General features: G+C 36.9%; 1 protein-coding gene across 3 annotated transcripts in view; it reads right to left on the bottom strand.

Moving 5' to 3' along the window:
- The window catches only part of cntfr (ciliary neurotrophic factor receptor), a 238,153-nt gene that overhangs the window by 25,174 nt on the left and 187,508 nt on the right, over window positions 1-25,471 (bottom strand). For all 3 annotated transcript variants that reach the window (XM_008423847.3, XM_081614023.1, XM_008423849.3), the window contains 3 exons: window positions 15,924-16,041; window positions 14,056-14,222; window positions 6,108-6,271 (listed from right to left, as the gene is read on the bottom strand). In XM_008423847.3, the coding sequence (XP_008422069.1) occupies window positions 6,108-6,271; window positions 14,056-14,222; window positions 15,924-16,041 (449 nt within the window). The remainder of the gene's footprint in view (window positions 1-6,107; window positions 6,272-14,055; window positions 14,223-15,923; window positions 16,042-25,471) is intronic.

The raw sequence follows: 25,471 nt of genomic DNA, 5'->3' as shown, positions 1-25,471 counted from the left end.
GCCAGTACTGATATGCTTTTGTTGGGTTTTTTCAAAGCATATGATGGTGATTTTGCCTTCTTAAAGGCCAGCAAAAGTGCCAGAGGCACCCGGAAAAAAGCAACAGTGACTATAATAGAAGTCTCAAAGTAAGGTAATAGAGGTATTAAAGGAAGATGAAATAGACAAAGGAGTTTAATTTAATGCCCGGGTGCAATGCAAAGAATAAAACTAAAAACATGAACAACACGTTTAAATAATGATCATTCAATCTGCATGCATTTTATGTAACAGTGGAATAATTAATTTTATGCTAATTCTACAACTTGTGATTTGGAATTTTACCTTTCAAACTCTTGGTTTTATTTAAAGACAGATGGACTGGATGGTTCCTGGCAAGTTATAGACTAAATAAAAGATTTTAGTGTTTTTACTCAAACAGTAACCAAACAGGCTGGAAAAGGACACACCCTTTAAAGCACAAGTATTAATAAAAACCTAAAATCTGGTAGGATGTTGAAGTAAGACAGAGAAAACAGGAAAGGCTTTATATAAAAATAAAATGTTTTTGGTCTTTTCTTAGACATTTCTGTCCGTTGTTCATTTGTTATTTAACAAGAAGTGATACTTCAGTGAATTACAGGAAAGATGCACATGTGATAAAGTTGTTCTGTTTCAATCTGTGGCAGTCTTTTAGAAAACCTTCAGAGAACATAAACGGGCTGAGGCTGACAATTAGTGATGGTAATTGCTAATATACAATATTTAGGCAGCTAAATATGTCAAATCTGTTATGATTTTGTCTATTTAAAATCTTCATGGTCTTCTGTCAAACAGAAGACTACGGGAGAAAATAGGTGGAATAAATAACTATTTCCTTCTACAGATGGCTGCTCATTGCCAAAAATCAAAACCAAAAACAACTACATTTTTGTCAGGTAAAAGCTATATAATAGCAAAATGTTGGCAATAGGAAAATCTCTAAGAAAGCTCTGTTTTCTTGGAGAGAGATGGATTTGAGTTTTTTTATAGTTAGTAGTGGTTCAAGTCCAGAAGTGTTTCTGTAGAAACAAATTTATGTCTCTGAAGTATGACTTAAGTGTTCCAGCATTATGAGGAGACTTTTGGCTAACACGTGTGAACCATTATTACACGGATCAGTTGGAGGACAGGATGAAAAGTCTGATATTAAAGTGAAACATTATATTAAAGAAATAGAAGCAAGAAGGACAGAGGAGAATGAATAGGGACTGAAAAACACAAATTCATAGTATAAGAGGTCAGAAGAAACCATGGGGAGAGGAAGGGAGATGGATGGCTGAGGGAGGAAGTGGAACGGCCGACAGAAGGAAAAGGGAGAACATATGTGGAATAAATAAATGAAGGGACAGTTAAGCTGTGGTGGTCAAGCGAACACAGATTAAAGGAAAAATAATTTTAAGACCGCCCTCTTTCTCTGCTCTGGCTGCTTTACTTACTCTGCCCTCTTCTTTTTTGTTTTTGTTTTAGTATATTGTTACTTTTCTACTCCATGTTGTGGATGAAAAACACAGATAATGTGTTTATAAAACAAGACAAAAATGAATTAAATGAATACAAAAACCTCCACTTCTTCTGGTGTTTTGACAACTATTTGGGCTTTTTATGCACAAGATAATTTGCTAATGTTTTCATGATCAGTTTTTAAAGAAGATTGATCAGCTATTTGATGGTTTTAGCTCTGCTCTTATGCATCCATGAGTCTATGCAAACCCAGGCCTTGATTGCATATTAGTCTTAGTAATTACAAAAACAAGAGTCTATATGCCAATGTTCAGCTACTTGTATACATGCTTTCATGTGAGTAGGTGCATTTGGCTGTAAATATGAGTTCTCATGCATGGATACATGCACTGAAACATGGTCGAGTGGAGTTTGGCAGAATACATAAAGGGCAAGTCCACCATAGCTGATGCAGTTACGTACAACGAGTTTAAAACTGAGCAGTCTGAAATTGTTTTTATCGCAGTTATCGGACCGTTGCTTTAATTGCTGCTCAAGTCTGAGTTCACATCTCTGTGAGGGAACAGTGCCACAAAGAGCCATGGGAAATAAACAAAGTCACTGAACATTTACAGATGTACAGATATTTTTATTCTGATACAACTTCCAGTGAGTGAAAGATATAGCCTAAGCTATGATTTACTGTTTCACATTTAAGACCACATAACCTAAAGAGGGAAAAGGGGAGATATGGAAATATACAAAAAAAAAAAAAAAAAAAACACAGGGTCTTAAATTGTTGTTTTTGAGCAATTGTTTGTGTAAAATACACCAGAGTCAAAGAGTGAAGCCTGAATTTACACTGAAGAAAGAGGTAGCTTATACTGCACACACAATGTGTTTACCTAGCAGTGGTGGCTAAATAGTCACTTCTCTGGAGCACTGATGCATGTAGAAAAAAAAAAAAAAAAGAACAGTTAAACAATACAGATGTGCTGATGTTTCCTTCACTGTGGAAGTTGTGCAGTCATAGAAACTGGTCGATGTGCGGCATATTAAAGAATGAAAGAGTCATGCATTAAATTGGCTCAGTAGAAGAACAATAATCCCAAACAGCAGATCAGAGCAGCAAAATCTTAAGGTTGAAAACCTTTAGATTCAGTCTGTTGTTATAAGTCAGTCATGACCTCTACCATTATGGAGACATGATAACACTAAAAGGTTCTAAATGCATTTATTTTAGAGCAGTTTTTAGAACTATAGTATATTTTTGTAAGTCCATTTCCTCAATTTAACTTATCTTTAAAAAATGTTTCCATTAGAGGTTATTCCACTGTAGTGGAACATGAATTTCCTTTAACAATCTTTTCACTTGTGTACAAGGAATGAGCAGAAGTATGGAGAACGTGGTAGGTGCAATTCTGCATGATGTGTAAGCAATTTCAGTTTGTCTATCCTATATTATTTCAGATGGTGTAACTTTTCATTTTTGCTCCCTCAAGCCGTTCATGTGCTTTCCTTGATCTTCAAACATCTACTAACCGACAGCTTTTAGAAATTCACTTTCAAAGCCCACACTAGAGCTTCCCCTTTCTTGACGTCTCTTGGATTGTCTGGCACCCACAATGCTCCTTACATCTGATCACACTGATCTCCATATGCCTCTTTCTCTTTTTGCTTTGTAGTTCTCTCACCAACCCTCCATTTGGCCGTCAACTTCAAGTATTATGATCTATGGCCCGTGTGTCTTCTTGCGTCATATATTTTCAAAAGAAGATTCTGAAGTATATAATATGTCAGTCACCTTTGTCCTCCACTAAAGTTAATATGCATCTTTGCACGACTGCCTGTATCATTTATATGTCCTGCTCATTTCACTTTTGGGTATCTACCAAAGTCTGCTATCCATTAACGCCTCTTCTGCTTCTCTGATGTGCTTCATTCATCTCTACTTCAAAACTTTTCCTCATTTTCCTGTATCCATCTGAATCTCCATCACTCTTGAGTATCTGAGGCCGTCATCTCTTCATTCCTCAACACGATGGATGGTTTCCTCTAAAGATGACTCTGATCACAGCACAGCTTTCATTTCAGACTCCACACACATTTCATAGTGTTCCATGTGAAAGCCATACACAAGCATCCCTGTTGTCTAACCACATCAAAGTCAAATTCCTGAGCAACAGTAACCACTTCAATTAACCTTTGAGGCTATGGTGATTGACATGATGGTATAAGGCCAATGAGCAGTGCGTCTTATTTTAGAGGCTTCATTAAACTCCTTTAAATGAATTATGTCACAGCTCAATAACTTTTAACAATAATGTTCAGTGCAACAGTGTGTATCCAAAGACAAATATTGAACACATCCACTCTAAAAGCAGTAATGAGTCATATGCTGCAATAACGAGGATAAAATGCTTCCAAAAATAGTGTAGCTTAGTCAGTATGATTGAACCAACATTTTAAAACAGCCAAACCCACACATAAGGGAAGATAGATTACACATAAGATAGAATCTATCATAAATGACACATTAGCAAAATGAAAATATGTTTGTTGTATTCAGCCTAGGAAGTATTATAAGCCAATTTCTAACTTTTTTGTGAATGATAGTTGTGTACAATGTGTATAATGACTTCGACGTGAGGGAATAATCTCATGTGTACAATGTTAAAGGCAGTTCAGTCTCCCTCACAGTAGACAAACTCAAAACAAATTCACCCCAATATCAGATCAAGCAAACAGCTCAAGAGGTACATCTCAGTCTCTAATACCAGGGTTCATAATAATACGGTCAGATAGAAGATCATTCTTCTCTTAAAAAAAGAAAAAAAAAAGGTATCCCAATTTAAGTTTGCAATCTTGCATTTGAATGAAACAAAAGACATCTGGAACAGTGTCCTTTTGATAGACGAGGCCAATGGAAAGATGTTTGAGTACAAAGTATAGCACCAACGTTCCATAGTGACTGTAGATCATGGTGATGGTTTCAACCAAAGGTCACCCAGTAGACACTTACCATTAACTCATTTTTACACCACAGTATTCAGATATTCATTGGAGTCATAAATACAATAATAAATCTAATATAAAATGATAGAAAAGAAAATTACTATCATTACAAAAGGCCATTCAAAGTGTAAAGTTAAATATGATTTAAGTGATTTTCTAGAATCTGAAGACAAGTGTGCAGGAACAAATACTCAGTTTACCTCAAAATGATGTCATCAAGTTATAGCAGTTAATGGTATTGGCTAGGTAATGATTGTTTTTTTACTTAACTACATATCTTTTAAAATGAGGACAGCTGTAACTCTGTGCTTTGGCACAGAAATAAGTGGCTCTCTGGTCCAGTGTTAAAATATGCAGAATTACCTTCAGGAAGCCACACTCACCACAGCTGAAATCAAGAACCTCAACCACAAAGATATTCATCAAAGCATACTACAGAGAAACAGGGAGTTTGGATCAAACCTATTTATGCAATTTCCAAATTGCGTGTCATTGCTCAATCCAAATATTGACTTAAGGTTTCCCACCTATGTTTGGTTCATATGTTGATTAACTAGCAGTACAGAGAGAAAGAAAACTTTCACTGTTTGTCAGGTTTAAATTTCACTTTTCTTTTTACAAGGAATTGAGTCTGAATAACAGCCTTATCCATTCCAGCTACTGAATGAGTGGTAAACGTGGTGAAGAAAATAAAACCTATAGTCATATAAAAACAACCTTAAGCTTGATCAATTTCTTTAGAAACTAAATCAATCTTTGTCCCTGAGCTGAAAACCTTTTAACACATTTCAAATACATTTACTTCTATTGTTCGTGTTTGAAAGGAGGGACAACAATGCTAAGTGGGGCCATATATTTGGTGAACTTCATGGCAAATTTGAAACTGAAACAAATCAACTGTAGTGACAAGCAACTTCTAAATAACAAAATAAAATGAAAACAACAGCAATACTGAAAGAGACAGATATTAAAGAAGGTGTTGAAGGACATATGTATGGATTACTAGGATATATAAATGGTCTACAATTCCTGCGTATATGATTTCATTTGAGAGTTTGTAACCTTAGATCTTGGAACAACACCTTAGCAAACCATTGACATGCACCATAATAACACTACAAGGTTCGACCTTGGTGGAAAGAGCTTTCATCCCTGGAATTCTATAGTGGACACATATGTTTTTGCTATAAGGAGCCCTTAGGGAAGTGAGCCCACAAAAATTACTCAAATGGAGTAACACACACCAAAGCAGCTGAGAAATGATCCCTGTGTTTCCAGGAATCAAACCAATGGACACAATTGAAGTCATTTTACTAAAACTTTTCTCAGAAGCATTTCTTTGGAAAACTGTTTTCTTTCATAAAAAGTCTTGGTTTAACTAACTTTGAGCATGATTTCTGAACATTTATAGAAATGTAGATCTAGTTGCCATGGAATTCCACGTGACTTCCAGTCACATTAAAACCACAGACTTCAATGCTATTTATTTTCACCCTGACTCTGCCCCTAAACCTAACCCTTAGCAACTGTAAGAACAATTAACACCTTAGTCCCAAACCTAAATCCCAACTCAAAAACAATGTTGCAACAATGTAATAAATGCTAAAGCACACACATGCAGTCGTACTCACATGCTGCCACCTGTCATGAATGAGTGGCCGGTATCGAAGGAAGTACTTAAGAGGGAACGTGTCTATATCGGGCCATGTGGCGGGGCTGTGCCAGGACACCTCCAGCCTTCGAGGGTTTAAACGGATCGGGGATGCCGTCACGCGCTCTGGGGGGTCCGGTTTTACTGCAAAAGGTGGACAAAACCAGTCAGTTAAAAGCACATAGCAGTCAGTCAATGGTGATGAACATCTTCCAATGTTTAACCCCGTAGTTCTTAAATATCACTGCGTAGCTGATATTTTAAATTTTTTTTCCACACAACACTGATATATTTTAGACTGACTTGGTGTTGGAAACAAAGTAAAGAGGAAAAATTTAATTGAAAATCAGAAAGGATGGTTATGTGTAATTATGGATGGTCCCAAGTTAATATTTTTAAATAATTTCCAACTTTTTATGGACTGCTTTCAGTAGTTTATTTCTGTTCTATGTTACAAGTAGTATGACTTAGACCACTACTACAAAGGTGTTAATGCTATAGGAAATCAAGGCAGAACGGTGAAACTAATTTGAATGTTTGGAGGAAGTGTTGCAAGGCAAATATAAAAGGCCATCAGACCTGATGAGAAGGTATGTAAAAAAAACTGTTCACTAAGGAAGCCCTGAATGAGATTGTGACAATTCAATTTGGAGCTTTTCAGACTATATTGAATGACCCGGTCTTTGTTATATCATTCCCACAAGGGAGCCCACTGGCCTGCATCTTCAGCTACATGAAACCCTTTGCTCAAGTAAAAGCACAACTACACACACATCACAATGGGAAATGATAGATAGCCACAATTATAATCGGAATGTCTGATAAAATACTCGAGCATTAAAGCAATTTGCGTGAAATGCATACCATCGTACACACAGACTGGCAACCAAACAAGAAGCACACCGACAAATTCAAAGTAGCAGCAGACAGGAAGGCACAAATAGACAAAGTAAATAAGCAATTAAAAAGAAAATGTCAACAAAACAGCCTTTTTAGCCCATCAAAAATAGGCATGATGACATGCAGTGTGGATTCGCAGTGTCTCGTGGAATATTGTTGAACAATTGACACAGAGATCTTTTAAATTTCAAATCATTGTATGAATGGGTGGCAGCTAATTAGCACTCAGCAACAGAGAAAAGGGAGACGGTAAACATTTTTCAGTAGTAATTATTAATTGAGGGAAACAATGGTTGTGTGAGTGAGCACAGGAAGCTCAGGCAGGTTTCAAACATGTAACTGTGAGGATAAAGTTTGTCAAGTGAGCAGAAACATTCTGGTATAATGGATTTTAGATTTAGTTTTCTCTGTAAAAAAACACGAAACTGGCGAAAATATAACCAGTTTTGTTTTGTGGCTAAAATGTGAACTAAACAGAGAAAATGTTTAACTCACATTTTCTCTGTGTCTGAGCCAAATGAAGAAGAAAGCATTTGACTGCAGACTGGTTTTATGCCAACATTTTAAGTTCCTTTCATTTTACAACATGTATGACATTAACTTAAAAGGACTCTTCAGTGCAAAATAACATCAATATGGGGTGAAAACTTACTGCAAACTGTAGCCAAATCATCACGAGTAAAACATGGATGGATTACCTTGAGAAAAGTAAAACTTTCCTAACCGCTGTATGATTTTCCAATTTTCCATCTGGAGATTGAGGTAACAAAACAGCAGGGTGAAATGTGCTGACACGTGACAGACACATCAGAGGAACGACGCATGTCATAACGGGAGCAGAACATTTCTCTACATTTATGTTGTAAGAATTGTATTGTTTTGGTGAGCACTATTAATATCATCATATAACAATGTAACGTAATAAACTCAAATTTCATCTATGCATTTTATGGTCACTACTTCTGTTGGCACCTGTGTTATGCATAGATGCTAGGGTTATTCCAAATGTAATGTCATCATTCCCCAGTGCCTCATAAATCTTGTAAATCTTGGCTGTCTGGTGATTACTTTTTTTAATGCTTTATTAAATTTTTTGGTCCTGAAAATGAATATGAAGTTTGCGAGCTTAGAGTTTGAGCACAACTGAAAGATAAAACGAGTAAACATTAAAATATAAGCCTTACTAAAACATGCTTCTATTTGTTAGAAAACACGTAAGATAGAAAAGGAAAAGAAGTAGATGCATTTCACATAAGTAAGACGACACTAGAAAAATATTATATTTTGCTCTTTGTCCAACCAAATGGATAAAAGAAAATGCACATGAACAAAACAGATAAATCTGAGGATGGAGTGCGCAAAGGCTTTTAAAGTATCACTCTTAACTTACAAAGATATTTAAGAAAATGACAGCTATTCATTGTATGAGTAAAATAAAATCTTTATTTTGTTATCCCAAAACCTCTTAAGAATAGTTCCTTAGAAGGAATTATTTCCAATGTAGCATCTGAAACACTCTAAAAACAAAAAAACGCATAATGTAGAGACACAATCACCATGATTGACAAAACAATCTCTTAATGATGATACAAATTTTAAAAGAAGGAAAACAAGGAACATGATAAATTTGAGTGCAGATGTATTTGTGCATATGTGGATTTGGCTTTATAAACTTTACTTTCATTGCTATTACCCTGTCATACCAACCCTCTGTCGTTCGTTAATGAGATGCCTTGAAATGTGTGCTGTGATAAAAATCTGAGAGCTATGTGTGACATACATTATCTGAGAACAGAAGAAAGGAAACAAAATAAAAGCCGTCTTCGTTATAGAAAGTTTCAATGTTCTGCTGAAGCTGAACAAAGATATTTCTCTAAAAGCTAATTCTTTACGCACTTACTTTTACAAGAATGAAGCATCTGAGAACAGTATTCATCCACTTTTTTTTTTTTTTTCCTTTTACACCATTATAGGCTCGTCCTAATAAAAAGGCTTTCAGAAAATCTGGACTCTGATGCACCAGATGATGGATTCTCACGCAGTACTTTGACAAACAATAAAGACGAAGCAAATCAGTGTGCTTTGGTTTCCCATGAAATCTTTCAAAAATCACTTCATAAAAAGAAATGGAACAGAAAAAAATGCACATGTTGCTGACTCTATTGAAAACAGTCCTGTGAAAACGCAGCACACCCATTCATTCACAGACAAATGCAGCCAAGCTGTTTTCTAGCGTCAAAACTGCCCTGCATGCAGCGAGCACTAAATTAAATTAAGTAAATGATAGCAAAGAAACTATTAAAATTGATTAAAGCATAGCCTTCTATTTTAAGGAACAAAAGCACTTATCGCACCAGAGAGTTTGTCAAACAGCAATTATTTTGATTTACAGCAAATTAGATTGATCTTTTCCAAATGTACAGCTCCAGTGAGAGGTTTACATAGTCTCATAGAAGACATATAAAATGTAGTTTTTTTTTTTTTAACTTTTCAACAAAAAATCCAGACGTTTTCATGTAATGCAGGTATTCGCTAATGCCAAAGGTACACGCAAATGCTCAAATGTTTACATACACTCACACTTTGGTTGAGAAGTTGCAACCTTGACCAAATTCATGCAAGATTCCATCATTATTTTTGCCTGATTTTTTACTGACACAACTCTATGGAACTCTTTCTTTTTTTTTTTTTTTGTCATGTACATGACTTTTAAGTTTTGTCCACAGTATTTTCAAAACCTTGAGGTCAGAATGTTGGGAAGGCCATTCCTGAAGTTGACAGTTAATCTGCTTTATATATTTATGTATTGTCAGAACCAGTAAAGAAAATTATCATTCTATTGGGAATATCCAATTGTGCACAACGTTCAATCACCTACCTGTTTAAGGGAAAGTTGAAACACTGGTAAACCATATTTTATTTTGAATATTCTCTCCTGTGTTAAATATGCATTTAGTCAGCCCCATGCTTGTTTGCACAGTGCTCTTGAAATTCTCACTTGAAATCCTTCCCCTAAACATAATTTTGAGCAATTATCTCCAATCCTTTCCACTGCTCATTTCAACCCTTTTGTAAATATTTGTTGAGTATGTTTAAAAGCTGAGTTTGTGCCAGAAAACCAATTAGCTTGACCAATCCTGCCAAGTACCAACGGTGCATATCCAGCCAGAATTATGCAAGAATATTTTGAATGGAGATTGTCTTGTAAACCTTCTTTTGAATAACAGTCGGTTTACAAGAGCACTTGTAGCTTTTACACCTCTTCATTCATTTACTTTCATGAGGTCACTTATTGATATATTATTTAAAACCTACAGACATAATATTAGCCAACTAGTCTGGGGATTCTTTAAGCATTAAAAGTTGTGACTGAATCAACACCAAGCACATGCATGGACACGCACATCTCCTCTCATCTAATTTTATCCAACTCTGGTCGGATGAACAGGGACAGTTGAGGAACATTTTCCTTCCACTCAGAATTGAGAAGTGCACAGGCAAGCATAAAATTGCTTTATTTATTTACGATTTGCCTCGTTGTCCCTGAAAATGAATGCCAGAATTAAAGTTAGAATAGCAAAGAAAGACTCTCAGCAAAGCAGGAATGAAGTGCAGATGAAGTAAAGAGAGACAGCATTTTGGTTTAGTGCAAGAGGAAAAATGCATTTTCAAAATCAAATTTTATTATTTATATATATATATATATATATATATATATATATATATATAACCAGTGCAGAATATGGACTGGAAGCCCCGAGATCAAAGTGGGGAACACCCCCAAAAGTGGTGGAGAATGACCGAGCTAAGATCCTGTGGGACATCCAGACCCAGACAGACAAGATGGTAATGGCGAACCAACCAGACATTGTGGTGGTGGATAAAGAACAGAGGAAAGCCGTTGTGGTGGATGTAGCAATACCAAGTGACTACAACATCAGGAAAAAGGAGCATGAGAAATTGGAGAAGTACCAGGGCCTCAGGGAGGAACTGGAAAAGACCTGGAAGGTGAAGACCACAGTGGTGCCTGTGGTCATCGGGGCCCTCGGGGCAGTCACCCCCAAACTGGAGCAGTGGCTCAAACAGATCCCAGGAACGACATCAGACATCTCAGTCCAGAAATGTGCAGTTCTAGGCACAGCCAAGATAGTGCGCAGAACCCTCAAGCTCCCAGGCCTCTGGTAGAGGACCCGAGCTCAGAGGATGAAACAGACCACCCGCGGAGGGTGAGAAGGGAATTTTTTTTTTTATAAAAGCAAAATATTTAGCGCAAAAAGTAGAGTGAATAATAAAAAGGTTGGTTTTGATCTTTAACTTTTTTTTTGTCACTGAACATTTTTATTGCGCTAGGTGATACAAAAGGATAACAGTTGCTGTAGAAAGTAAATTAATTTAAAAATGGCAGTCTTATGAGTCTTACGAAAATTAGTGGGTTATAAGGTTTTAGGCTAAAAACAACTATACAAGAATGAAGTTTTGGCAAGTTTGCAAAAACTTCACAAGATCTCTGCATAATATAAGTGGTTTATTCATTAAGCAAAAAGATGCAGTTCAAAATCTTTGAGTGACAAACCTTTTTAGTCATTAACTGCATGGATCCCTTTTTAGCTGCAATTGCGTTTCCAGTGACTGTTGGCCGGTCATGCTAGCTAGCTGGAATCAATTCCAGTTCACACTTCTGCACAAATCAGCTCTAATCCTCAGATGCTGTTGGCTCTGTGGTTGTCATTTGATTATTTTATTCCCTTTCTCTTGGGATGTCCTGACATTTATCTCCGTCTAATTCACTGCTAAAATTTCATTTATTACTGTAATAATGCTGAAGTACCTGTCCTGGCTGGGACTGTTACCTATTTTTTATCAATCACTTTCAGGGGTGCCAAGTGCAAGAATGTACATTTTTTTCATTGTTTTGTATGATTATCAATATTAATGTGTTTTAATATACCTGTGTAACACTATTGTGTATCCTGCTTACTTTTTCTGTGATGTTAGATCTACTGCTTTCAGTAAATAAAGTTACACCCTCACCTTTCTATCCATCTGCAGCTGTACCATATTTATTGTGCATAGAAAACATAACTTTCAGTCTAAGATGGTCTGAAGAGTATTTAGTATGGAAAAGAAGGACATAGGCAATTTTACTGCCATAAGTCAAAAGCTTACATTTGCAATTTGAAAGCAGGGTTTCATCCCTCTGCTCTCAAAATTTGTAATGCTTACACACAAAACTGCTGTTCTCGTTCAAATATTTTCTATTCTGTTTTTAGGGGAACCAGGTTTTTGCAGCTTTTTCCATTTCTGTTTTCATCTGACATCTTTTTTCTTCTAATTGTTCAGCATGAATTCACCATATTTTTACATCACACAAACCTAAAGCGTAAACTTATTTTTTCTTAATAATACAATGTGTGCAACTGCACTGCATTTTCTGTTTTAAAGACATGAACGATAGGTCATGTCTTTAACCAGTCATGTCTTTAGATCACATTTAACCAGAAAAAAATCCCAAAAAACATTCATTTCAAAAGGCTTGAGAAAAACACAAAAAAAAGAAAAAAAAGAAAGAAAAGCAGCACCTTGTTTTCCTTCTCATTGTAATGTACATGATTTGGCTCATGATGAAAGACAGAGAGCAAACAAAGGAGGGAGATGAAGGGGGGAGAGCAGAAAATGAATGTGAAGTTCCAAAAAGTGCATACAACGGGGAAAGTGAAAGCAGATGGAATGAAAAGGAAGTGGTGGGGTATTTCGATATCTCCAAAAGGGATATTTCCTCAGCCAAGGCGCTAATCCGGCTACCATTAGCATTTTCATGAGTCCCGTGTCTGGGGGTTGGCAGAGCATGTCACTCCTTCATTCGGTTGCTTGTATTCACACCCATCCACAAAGATACAACACAAACTGTCTCTTTCTAAATACCAAATGTTTTAAACCAACACATGTTAACACAGTCTCAGGGCCCTGTTGCTGCCTTTGTGCGTGTTTATGTGTCATGCAAGCCGGTGCCACGCTGGCAGTGCAACATGGGGGAGGACTGCTCATAGCACTTACCCTTATCTATCAAAGTTTCCCCCCAGTCCTCCCTTAAAACGAATTTCTCCCCTTCACAGCTTTTCCCTTTAGAGTTGCTGATGAATTCTATTACTGCTGTTATTATGTAATGTTCAGGACAAATTCCTCCCCATCAAACCTGCTCTTCTTTAAAGAAGATGTGAAAAAATAACTCAATGGAAGAACTGACGCTTAGGTTTATAAAATATGCTGGCATAGCAGCGGAATATTGACTTGCAATTCATTTGAATTAAATCAGTTTAAGGCAGCACGAAAGGCTGAAACTATGATGCTGTATTATCTGGTGTTGTCAGTAATCACATGGGAGAACATCAGGTGATTGGCTCCTCAGACGGAATAAATAAAAAAATAAAAAATAAAAAATCCAGCATTCTCCTGAAGTTGTTTGACATTTATTTGCAGAGTGCATTTTCAATTCCCTTTGCCTCTCTGGCACCAACTATTGCTGTATGTGCAACAAAACTCCAAAGGGAACTAGAAGTGTCAGAAAATCAGTTATCTGTGGTCAAACGACTGCATTATTATGTTTTGAGTGTTGGCATCCTCAAAGGGTCGCTTCGACACACTTTTTTTTTCTTTTATTCATTTGCCAGAAACCTGTCAGCAGTGGAACAAAGATGCTGGATTGGTCCCTGAACTAAGCTGTTGTAGAACTTCAATAAAACAAAACAAAAAAAAAATCTACTGCAGACTGAGGGAGAGATTTAAAAATGTCAAGTTTCCTCTAAACCCCTTAAGCGCAAAACCCAAATTAAAGCATTTAATTTTCAATGAAACTTCATCAGAAAATATAAGTGACACCCAAGCCCTGCAGTGCTGAAGCGGTGTGATTAATTTCCTGCCAAGCTTGTGCCTTAGTCACCTTTGGACACAACTGGTTTAAAAAGGAGAGGAAAACTCTAGCTGCATGGAACGTACACTAAATGAGAAACAGGAGAAAACATCCATCTTACCTATAGCGGACTCCTCAAAGGATAGGGTAGCGGAGGCTTTCCCTAAGGCGTTTACCGCTGTCACATTAACTTTGTATGGACTGCTGGAGAAGACCTCTGGGAACTGAACATGACAGCGATTCTTGTGGACCGGATCTTTCTGCACATAGAGTGAGTGCTGGTTGTGTCTGAGGAGCAAAATTAAATGATAAGGTAAGGGGGGGTGGATGAGGGAGGTGAAGGTTGTATGTGAAGAGAAGTTTTTGACTTATCCATCAAAGTAAGGATTTAATTCACATGGGACTGGTGATAGTGGAATTTTAAAGAGACCAAAAACATAAATATCAAATATTTTTTCCAATTCTTAAACTCTACTAACCTTTGACAATAAAATGATATATATAAATGTATATAAAAACACATAACTTTGATGTTAAAATTGCAGAGCCAATCCAAGGGTCCATGAGGCCAAAGAACACACAATTAGTTGTGGGAGTAATGTCACACCTGTGTCACACTTGCAAGTTGCTAATATTATGGTGCTAACCATTACTGTCACAACAAAGCACAAACAATTAATATCTTCTGCATTCAAACAATAAAGGGACATATTGACAAATAAATAAAGTACAGTTGGCTCTGACCAAAGGAGAAGAAGGTCTGAGAGGTCCTAATAAGGAACTGCAACTTTTACTACATTTCATGTGTGCAGGGTAAACATTTGGTATTAAACTTCAGTGCCCATACATGTTTTACACATTATTCATTGTTATCTTGATTCTGAATCACGTTTGGGTCCGTTTACTCTTACAAATTATGATCCCAAATAAAAAAGAAAATAACAGTGTCCCTGCTGGTTTTTGGAGTTATTTAACCACATTTCCTTGCAGCATTATAGATCTGATGCTCTGTCGATATGAAATGTCCTTCAGAACATAGAGATGTCATTATGGCATGACTAGAACTACAAATGTCTGAATAAAACAAAAGGACTGAATTGCTAATGGGTCGCTGTTACCCCATTATTCAAACTATCCACTAAAATAAGATGCTACCTAATCATTTAGTCTTTAGAGAAACACTGATTGACAGCGACTGCTCCATCACACACACGATGTGATGTCACTTCTGGGCCTCATTCAAAAAGCCAGGAAGAATAAACACGAATGCTGTCAATTATAGTTTTTAAAGAAAAATCTAAATCAGCTAAAATGAACATTGTCAGCCATACGACAAAGCAGGGTTAGAAATGAGCCACAGATCTGCAACCATTGCCTTCCTGCTTTGTACTTTTTTTCTCTTAATGAACGTCCTTATTTACTGCTCTGCATATGCATCTTCACTTTGACATTTGCCTGCAGGCTGAAGCCTGTTAAACCTCCCACACATTTGAAGTAAGCAGATCTACATTCCTTCAAGATCACTGAGTCAACAGTGAATCATAATGGAACACTTCATTTACTGCAGATAAAAGCCAGATGCCAGCGCCTGGCATCAGAGTTACGAGTGACAGTTAAAGTCCTGCTTCGGATTACAAACAGCCAGCTTGGAAGAACGCGGAGCTGAAAAAGCATCACCTTAGTGGTTGCATGCCACGCTGTTGGATCCCCAAACCACATCATTTTACTATCAAATTTACTGCTAATGTTTCTTTATTTTTATTATTATTATTTACCAGTCTTTCTTGTCCTAGTTAGCGGAATAATATTGTGCATGACACAAGAATCCAGTTGGTGCTTTAGAATCTGAAATCCTATAAACACCATTCTGCAGGATCCGATGTAAAATAACCAGAATGATATACAATTTCAGATATATTTTTGATGTTTTATGCATTACTTATTTATATATATATAAAAAAAAAGTGAATGAAAATGAATTAGACTTACTGAACATCCACTTCAAAGTTGGAGGGTATGAACGTAGGATGCGTCAGGTGCCAGCTGCAGTAGAAACCTTTAGGGTAGGTGTTGGACCGACAGGTGACTTTGGGCTCCTGAGGGGGAACTGCACAAAGCAGAAACAAAGGAGCACAGGGAAAGGTTTACAGAAAATACATTTTTAAACAATATGCACAGTTTGAGGCATGTGTGGGGGGAGAAAAAAAAACAAAAAACAACACAGCAGAAGAAGAGATCTAATCGAAAATACATTAATCAAATACAAAGCAGCAACGGCTAATTAAACATTACTTTATTGCATAATTCATTCTTTGATCCAATTTATTTTTTTATTAAAAATGCCACAGCTTCTTCGTTTGAATTAAGCTGTGTCTTTGGTACGTGTTATTAGAGATGCTTTCACTTTATTTAACTTCCAATGCTGGCACATTTTCTTGTACTGTGCATTCATTTTTAATATCAAATCAATTAAAGTTTTATGAGGATGTTGATGAAAGAAAGGAAAAGCTTAATCGTGTGCCTAATTAAAATTTATATGTGCAGTCTCAAATCCTTTTATAGTTCCATATACTTTCTATAAAACTTAAGCTCACACATAAAAAATGTTTTGAGAAGGCCTCCTGCAACTGACATGTCATTATCTATGCTTTTCTATTTCAGTATTAAAGCAGCTTTATGATTTTGGACTTACATAAAATCTTTATATATCTTAAATTATTTTTGCAATAACTATTTCCTTAAGATGTTGGATGTTTTGTAAAGTGACATAATTAGCTGTGCAGCTGAAATCTTTACGTCAATATGTCATACTTAACACTAATTTGACAATGACATACATTTTAAGGGAGGATTTTGGAGAGACGGGGAGAATAACTCAAAGTTAAAAATGTAAGGGTTCCGTACATGTAGAGAATGGAGAATAATCAATCTGATAAATCCATAATTGACGCAATGTTTTGCCTAAATTGCTCATCAAACGTCCCACAACCAATTATCCCTATTTTGTTCATTAGTACTCTAACATATTTACTCAACAAAGGAGCAGAAACTGTGCTTGATCGAGTTATTTGTAGCATTGACTGAAAACAGCCCCTTCCAGCTACACTTGGCCAAACACACACTTACAACACACATCCACACATAAAAGGTTTGCTTAATTGGCTGCTATGGGGTCATTTGACTGTCGCACACAATCAACTGCGTTTTAGCGGTCACCACAGCAACTAATTAGCCTGTCAATAATAGATAATAATGGATACTAGGGACGGTATCCAATCGCGCTCAATTAATCACGGAGACTAATTGGGGCCATCTCAATCAATTGGCTTTTCATCTGAGAGCTTCAGCCAAAGTCACACTAAAGCACACTGTCGCACGCAAGAATATCACCGCAGACAATTACTGTCGGAGTGTGGCAACACATGCACTGCTCCTTCAGGCTCTGTAGAGTTAGTGGCAATCAGTCAAACCATCTTATTATCGTTGGAGAAAAGAAAAGCAATGAATGACTGGTTAAGAAATTATTAACAGCAATGAGGTCAAGAAAACCAAAAGGGAAAAAAAAGTGCATATGTGTGTTTAGAAAGTAAAAAAAATAATGCAATAATGCAATATAAAGAAAACGAGGTATATGAAAAAAAAAAAAAAAAAAAAAAGAAACGGAAATATTTCCAGACTAGCATCAACACTGCAGCTATTTTCAAACCGAAGTTGGATTAAATAGCAATGTAATACATCTATGAAATATTCTGTTATTAGTATAGAGCTAATTCACAAGAAATGTCATCTCAAGACACTTTACAAAAAAAAAATCACTTCAATTCAATCACACAGTTGATCCTAGTTACCAAACAGTACAGTATGCTCAAATGATTATTCAAATTTATAACATAATGTGTCTCTGAACAGAAAGAACATAGAAACATTTTTCTCCATGTTTAAGTGGAAATTTTCACAGATTTCACAGTGGAAATCACCAGGCAGGAAATTATAGCAGCTGAATCTTGCATTATTATCAGGTATTAATAGCTATTATGGTTCCATATGAGTCATGACAACATAGCCATTTGCTGCAAGAGCTTCTTAAAAGACCAACTCTTCAAAAAGCCAGTAGAGAAAACTTGACAGAAGCAGAGCTCAAAGGGTTCATTACAATGAAAAAAAAAAAACAGGGCATTTAAGTTATTTTAAGTAACCCGTCATGGTTTTTAGTGCCAGATGAGCTGGTCTGAGTACGTCAGAAGCTGCAGATTTAAATCGATTTTGTAAGAGTTGTGAGTTGTGTCTAAGAGTTGTGCACAACTCTTAGATGTACACAGAATGGCCTGAAAACATATGCAGTGGGCAGCAGTTTTTTTGTTGATAAAAATGACTGTTTTGATCTCAATGGTCAGAGGAGAACCTAGATGACACTACTATCGTCCAACAAACTGGACAATAGTAGATTAGGAAAAACATTGTCTGGTCAGGCATATTTTGTTTTCAGCTTTGAGATCCAGATGACACCTTCAAAGTTTGGTGCAAGCAACATGAACAAATTGGCCATCTGGCTTTGTTTCAGCAGTTATGCTGTTGGTGGTTATGGATATTGGACACATCAGTCATTTAACTGATTAATACCAAGGTACCTAATAAAGTGGAAATGTTACTATCCTTTGACTTTTTGAGCTATTTTCCAACATACAATGGTGGTAAATGAAACTGCCAAACCAGTGCAAGAAAAGTAAAATAAGGGAATTTTAAAAAGAGGAGAAAAAAGAGGAATATTGAGAGCTGAAACATGAGAGCAAAATAAAAGATGGGGGAAAAAACAGACACAAAATTGAAGTGAAGCATATCTGAAAAGATGAAAGGAAAAAAGGACAGAGCCAAAAAAGCATTTTCTTCAAATAAGACAAATGTGCTTTTAAATTATTTTTTTTGCTTGCATGGATATGCACAAAATACACCTGCTGCACAAATGCTTCAGTTACTTGGAAATATCAAAAGCTGTCCACACACACAGGGAAAATAGATATTAAACAGAGAGCTGGAAACAACAAGGGAGAACACACCAGTTGGATAAAAAAAACAAGAGAACAAAGACAACATGAATATTAAAGCCCATGAAACAATAATTCAAATTAAAATTACATAGTGCAGGTTTCGACCTCTTTTGTGAACCGAGCTGACATATTACCTGAATCAATGGCACACAGGACACCGCTCATGAATAAATGTTATTTGAATTAGCCTACTTTTATCATCTGGTTTGGATTGCGGTATCAAATGGGATTGTGAAGATGTTTTTTGTTAGCCTCATGAAACCTACACCTGCACGTGTGCACACGCGCACACGCACACGAGGCTGTTCGGGTTACTTTTAAGTGGTAATAGGTTACAGACTGTGGCTCATAAATGATAATAAGGCTCAAAAAGATGGGGGAAAGGAAGAACGGGCACATATGCATGTAAATCTTTTCACATCTTTTTTTTAAATTAGTAGCTATGTCATTTTTTTTTATGAATAAGTGTCTAATATACAATAGAACTGTAACGTGAACACCTGAAGTTCTGTTTCAGTTTTGCTTTACTTTGAATATTGTCAATTTATTTTGCAAATTGTCACAAAGGGAGGGAGGAGATTAAACCTAGCAAAGATGAGCGAAGCTGGAGGATTTTATTGACTGCACTTTACGGGATTGTTGCCTTTCCAATTTTCCTATTCCTGAGGCTCAAATTAAGGAAGGTTTTAGAAATGGGAGACTCAAACCATATGATATTGACAATGTGCCCCTAATAAACTTCTCATGATCTCTTTATTTGTAGCTTCTAAGTAACCAGACATTCTTGTAATCTTTGGCAAATGCCCTGACCAATAGTTCCCCTGGCTATCTAAAAGTAGTTCAACATTACTGTGTTGACACAACATTGTTTTTCTTTCTTTGAGTCTGGAGACTTTTCTTGTAGCAATGATTCATAGGTCATAACTGGGGAAATGAAAATTAAACACTTTCAGAAGTTCATAGGGAACCTCTCCAAGGAAAATACAGTGGAAGGAAAGTATTGATAAATATTTTTTTTCCCACTGAAAGTGGAGATATGATCTTATCTCTCTAAATATGTTGTCTCTCCAGTGTGTGCATAGCTAAACTTTGAAACTGTTTAGCTATATTCTACTCCAATTTTTCACAAAGTTGTTCATACATTTAAAGTAAAAGAAAAAAAAATTTTTTTTCATTTTTTTGCAAATAAAAATCAAAAATGAATCTACATGTATCCAAAAAGAGGGGGTTGAGTACATAAATCCCACTAAATACATTGCAGTTTAAGGCTAGGACTTGACAAAATAGCAAAAAGATCAAGGAATATCTTTGCAAGGCATGTCTATTTTGTTTAAAATAAGAGAAGGGCTTTTAGTTAAATCCTCTCCTCCCTAAATGAGCATACATTTTAAATAAGCAGACATGCTGAACACATAATAAGAACAAGGAACAACATTTACTGAAGCCAGAGAATAACACAGACGTTCTTCGTATACACGGATTACATTGCGTGATCAAAGTCAGGCTGTAATTAACCTCAGAGGAATGTATTTTTTTCTCCCCCCTCTACATAACATCAGCCAACAGCTTCTTATCATTCTCCTCTTTCTTTCCAAACTTTCTCTTCCTCTCTGCCATTAATCCAAACCTGTCACACAAAAATCCCGGGTCTTGGTGTAAAGGATTTTTTTTTGGCACAGAGGGGTGTATACAAACATACACACTCACAAGTAAAGAAATGTGATGAAAGACAATGACATCCAGTAACCTGGTTGCTAGGATGCAGACAGAGTAGTAATTGCTATTTAGTTGTGTTGGTAGCCTCCCTGCTGCTTTGTTTCTTGAGTGTGTGTGTGCATATTAATTTATCTCTAGCATCGAGAGCGTTTGTTAGCCGTGAATTCTCTTGACATTGTAGCAAAGACAAATGAATTCTTCTTCCCCATTGAAACTTCTCTTGATTGATCAACTTTGTAATGAAAACAAGATTTATCGCATCAACAGAAGCGGAACATTACTACTTTTCCCAAACCTATCATGGATAATACTTCTCACTTATGTTTCCCTTGACTGAATTTTTGCATGTGGAATCAATTTAACTTTGACTAACACGGTTAAGTGTGCGATAAACAAGCCGTGGATGTTTCCAACAACTAACGTATTCACCTATCAGTCCATTTATCTACTGTGTGCATCCTTTAATGTTTGATTTGATGCTTTGTTCTTCTTAAAGATTACTGGATCCTCTTGAGCCTGTGCTGCGTAACTCATTTAGGCACACGGCTCCACTCTCTGCATGGCTTTGCCTGCCAACACCAGGCATTCTGCATTTTAGATCAGCTTAGCTGTGTGTGTGTGTGTGCGTGCGTGTGTGTGTGTGTGTGTCATGGGAGGAAGAGGAATGTAAATAAATTTGTAAGACAAAGTCATAAAGACACCATGGTGCCTTTTGGTCCAGACCAGCTGCCATGGTTAAAGGTAATGTAATTGTAGCATAATATTTTTTATCTGGCACCCCAAAGCTATACAGATCTGCTGTGAGATCATCTATCTTATTTAAATTCTGCAAGTCATTACTTTGTAAGTGCAACATGAAGAGCAATATCTCAAATTGAAATCAGACCAGTTTGTGCTTTTAAAAGTACTTTTGCAAGTTGTGATGCATTTTAAAAGCATCTGGACTTTGTCCTCACACACATGGACAGCTTGCAAAACACTTTTTTTCATAGTTTTTGCACTGCTCATCCACATAAAAACATTACTCCAATGAAAAAAGTACATTTTTTCTACATCTTTTATGTATAATAACTTTATTTCTACAAAGCACTATTAATTTAAAAAATGTGAAATTTACTTTCTAAATATGAAAGTGTTATCACCTTATTAGCCAAGTTTGTGCACACAAGCAAGGAATTTGACTTTTTTTTGTTTTGTTTTTACTTTTTTCTCGTGAAAATGTATAGATCTAGCATATTTACAGGTACTGAGGAGGCACGCTGTTCAAATGCCCAACTATTTCCACCGATTCTTTCAATGCAGATGAGAAGCGGCTCAACTTCATGCTCCGTTCTGATGACCCAGCTCCTCATCTTATCTTAAGTGCCGAGTCCGGCCGCCCTAAGGTGGAGGCTCAATCTTAGCTGATTTTTATCTCTGATCTTTGTTCTTTTGGTCATGATCCATGTCCTTTGACGATAGGTGAAGGCTGGAATTTAGACAGGCAGGTAAATCAAGCAGATTCTTGCGTCGGCCACGACTCCTTGAAACATAACGGATTCACCTCTGCCCCAGTCCGTTCGTCTCCACATGAGGTAGAAACCAAGGGTCGCATTTGATTTAGTATGTTAAAGATGCTTACTTGTCCTGTTAACTTTATGTACTCTGCTGTTTTTTTTTTTTCTTTCTTATATACTGTTGGCTCAGAGTTAGTGTCTAGCTGTATCTCCTTCCTGGACAGAGACATTTACAGACTATAACTGCCATTGACTATGCCTCCTTTCTTTGTTTATCTATTACATAGGCAGCAAGCCTGGTTCAGTGCAAATGTTGATCAGAGAACTTGTTGTGAACCTTCTTGAAAGGCTTCCCCATATTCCAGTCATATTCTATAACTCTGAATTCATGGCCAGTGGATATCGCTAAGCATCAGCATATAGGCAAAGAGGATCACCAAAGTGAAAACTCTAAAAATGGGATTTGGTAAAAGCAGCCTAAGTTCTTCGTTTTTATTACCTCTTCTTTGTCTCCTTCTTTATCGGTATCTTTTCCCCAGCCTCCCATCTAATCTAACAGCCACTGTTCTTTAAGATCAGGGAGTGAATGATGGATAATGTGGGGGTGGGATGCAGTGACACGTACGCACACACACACACGCACCCCAACACACACACAGCACAAAACAGCGATGCCCTGGCATTCCAAGAATGCCTCTAAGCCAAATGGAAACGGCCGAGTGTGAGATGAATGAATGAAAGGAGGGCGGAAGACTTTATGAGAGCATCACAAGCTGATAAGTGAGAGGTAAGAAGAGGCAGATAGAACAAAAGGTTTATGGGGGCACGTCGGAGAAGGTCAACTATCTGTTAGCTTTGCTCTGTCTTCAAAGTTCACCTGTTTAATGATTTGGTCCTGCTCCCTTATCTCTAATTATCTGTGCAAACACAGAGGTAATTATCAAACCAAGATCCAAGCAGTAACAGGCCTGAATTATCATTTAAAAGCATTTAAAGAAACATGACAGTACAGGGGACGTTGAAAAGTTTGCACTGATCTCTGCTGCTCTGAAGGACGGTGAACATTAATGCTTAGATTACTCTGTGTCACGCGGCTCCGTCCCCCTTTCGTAAAGACGCACTGTCTCAATCAGCAAACACTGGAACTATTGCTCAAAGCTCGAGACGAGCAGCACATTACAGAAAATACAAGACAATTTTAAAACAGCTTCACACTTAATAACAAAATCTCACCCCGAGCATGCTTCACTTGAAATTGTATTGACTTTTCAGCTATTTCCTGCAGGGGGAAAGATGTCTGATAAGAAAGGTTAGGAGATGATCGGATAGTTTCCATGACTTCAGAATTGCACAAATACTCAAAGAAGACTAATTCAAATAAATCAAATAATATGACTTGTTAGAATTGAATATGACACAAAAGAAGTATTTAGAACACAAGGTGAACAGAAACAGTTTAGCAAATGTCACTGAAGAATTAAAATAGCTCACTTTAATTGTTTGCTATTTCCAATTATTTATACTCTATGGCCCTTTCCACATATGTGCTTTCTATTTTACAAACTGTGTAACTCTAAGAATCACAAACCCGTGCTCAAACTCATGCAAAGTTTGAGCACGGAAAAAAAGACAACAAAAACACTTACTCCAGGCAAAATGTCTATAGAATCACACACAGTAAGAATCTTTAAATATTTGCTGAAATTTATATCTTCTGTCAGTGTGCACTTAATTTGCCTCGGACCTCTGCAGAAACTAACCACATTTAATCCAGAGGCTTTAAAGAGGCCTAGAATTCCTTTCCTGGTGCTTCTTTTTTAGCAATGGTTTATTTTATCTTGTCAGAGCTGCATAAGCTGCTAGAAAGAAAAGTAAGGAATTGGAACAGTGGTTATTCTGGGACCGTTTATCCACCTGTTGTCTATACTTGCTTCTCCTTGCAGGGCTGCAGGGAGGCTGGTGCCTATCCATGACCACTGAGCGAGAGGCAGGGTACAGGTCACCAGGGCAACACAGGGACACATAGGACAAACGAGGACAATTTGGAGAAACCAATTACAGTCATGTCCAAAAACAGTCATGTTTTTGGACTGTGGGAGGAAGCCGGAGAACCCATAAAGAACCCACGCATGAACAGAGAAAACATGCAAAAATGACAAATCAAGTACAACACAAGCAAGTTTTATAAAGTCAGGCTGAAATCACAGAAAGTTTTGGCTGCTTGAAAAGGGAAACACTTTCAGCTGCTCAATTAGTTCATGTTTTTATGTCAGAAAAATTATGCATTCACCCTCTGAGTAGTTCCTAAAATCTTGGACAGTTCCTGAATCCACAAATGTTCTGTAGTGAATGTAACAAGTCTTGTAGTAGACTTGTTTCAGTGAATTATTTTACATTGAATGAATAATAAGATAGCAAACATTTGAAAATATTCTTTTTTCTGTCCTGTTGTCTCAAATGTTTGGTTCCTTCTAGTGCTGTACATTTTTACTTTGAAGTTGTTCATAGTTGCTGCAGCAAATAGTCATCTTTCAATATGCAAAAAATAAAAAATAAAAATCTAACTCTATCTATCCCAAATTGAGAATTCATTAATCTATGCTCCAAGCTTTTCTGTATAAAAAAATAGAGGGAAAACATGAGACCAAGACTCAAGGTGAATAAAACACTTACGGAAAATTGCAGATAAAGAGAATGGATTAAAGAGGCACCATTTGAGCTGGAGACAATGGAAGGGTCCCACTGAAGTCATAAATGACTCAGAATGCTATAACAGTGCAATTAAGCTGTGTGCAGCATTTTACATCACAAAACAGAAATTTGAACATTTTAAAGCTGCTGAGAGGAGATAACATCTCGTCTCAGTAAGAGTTACAGCTGTGTGTCACCGTGGCAATGATCGCCTGGGGGGACCGTGTCACTGCTCTGCAACAGTTGCCTCTAAGCTGAACTGTCCAAGGTGGCGTGATGAGCGACAGGCAGGGATTGACCAGTCAGACGTGTCAATCTGCCACACGCACAAACAGCTAACTGCCTTTCACAGAAAGTGAGAGATGATGGAAGGCAGGTATCGCACGAATTTCTGGCAAGTGAGGCGGAGCAGCTGACTTCTTTAAATTCAGCTGTCGGATTTAAAGCTTTAGACAGACAAAGAGACAAGCGGAAGAGACAAGCGGAATTTCTGTAAAACTCAGATATGCTGCTTCTAAATTAGCAAGAATCTGTGTGCAGTGGCGTTTTCAGATGCTTCATATTCTGTTTATAGGAATTATTAAATGTG

This window comes from Poecilia reticulata, chromosome 12 (genome assembly GCF_904066995.2).
Source record: "Poecilia reticulata chromosome 12, P_reticulata-male-v2, whole genome shotgun sequence".
In the NCBI taxonomy this organism is placed as follows: Eukaryota; Metazoa; Chordata; class Actinopteri; order Cyprinodontiformes; family Poeciliidae; genus Poecilia; species Poecilia reticulata.
Note: the sequence above shows the minus strand (reverse complement) of the source record. Positions and strands in the feature narration are given on the sequence as shown.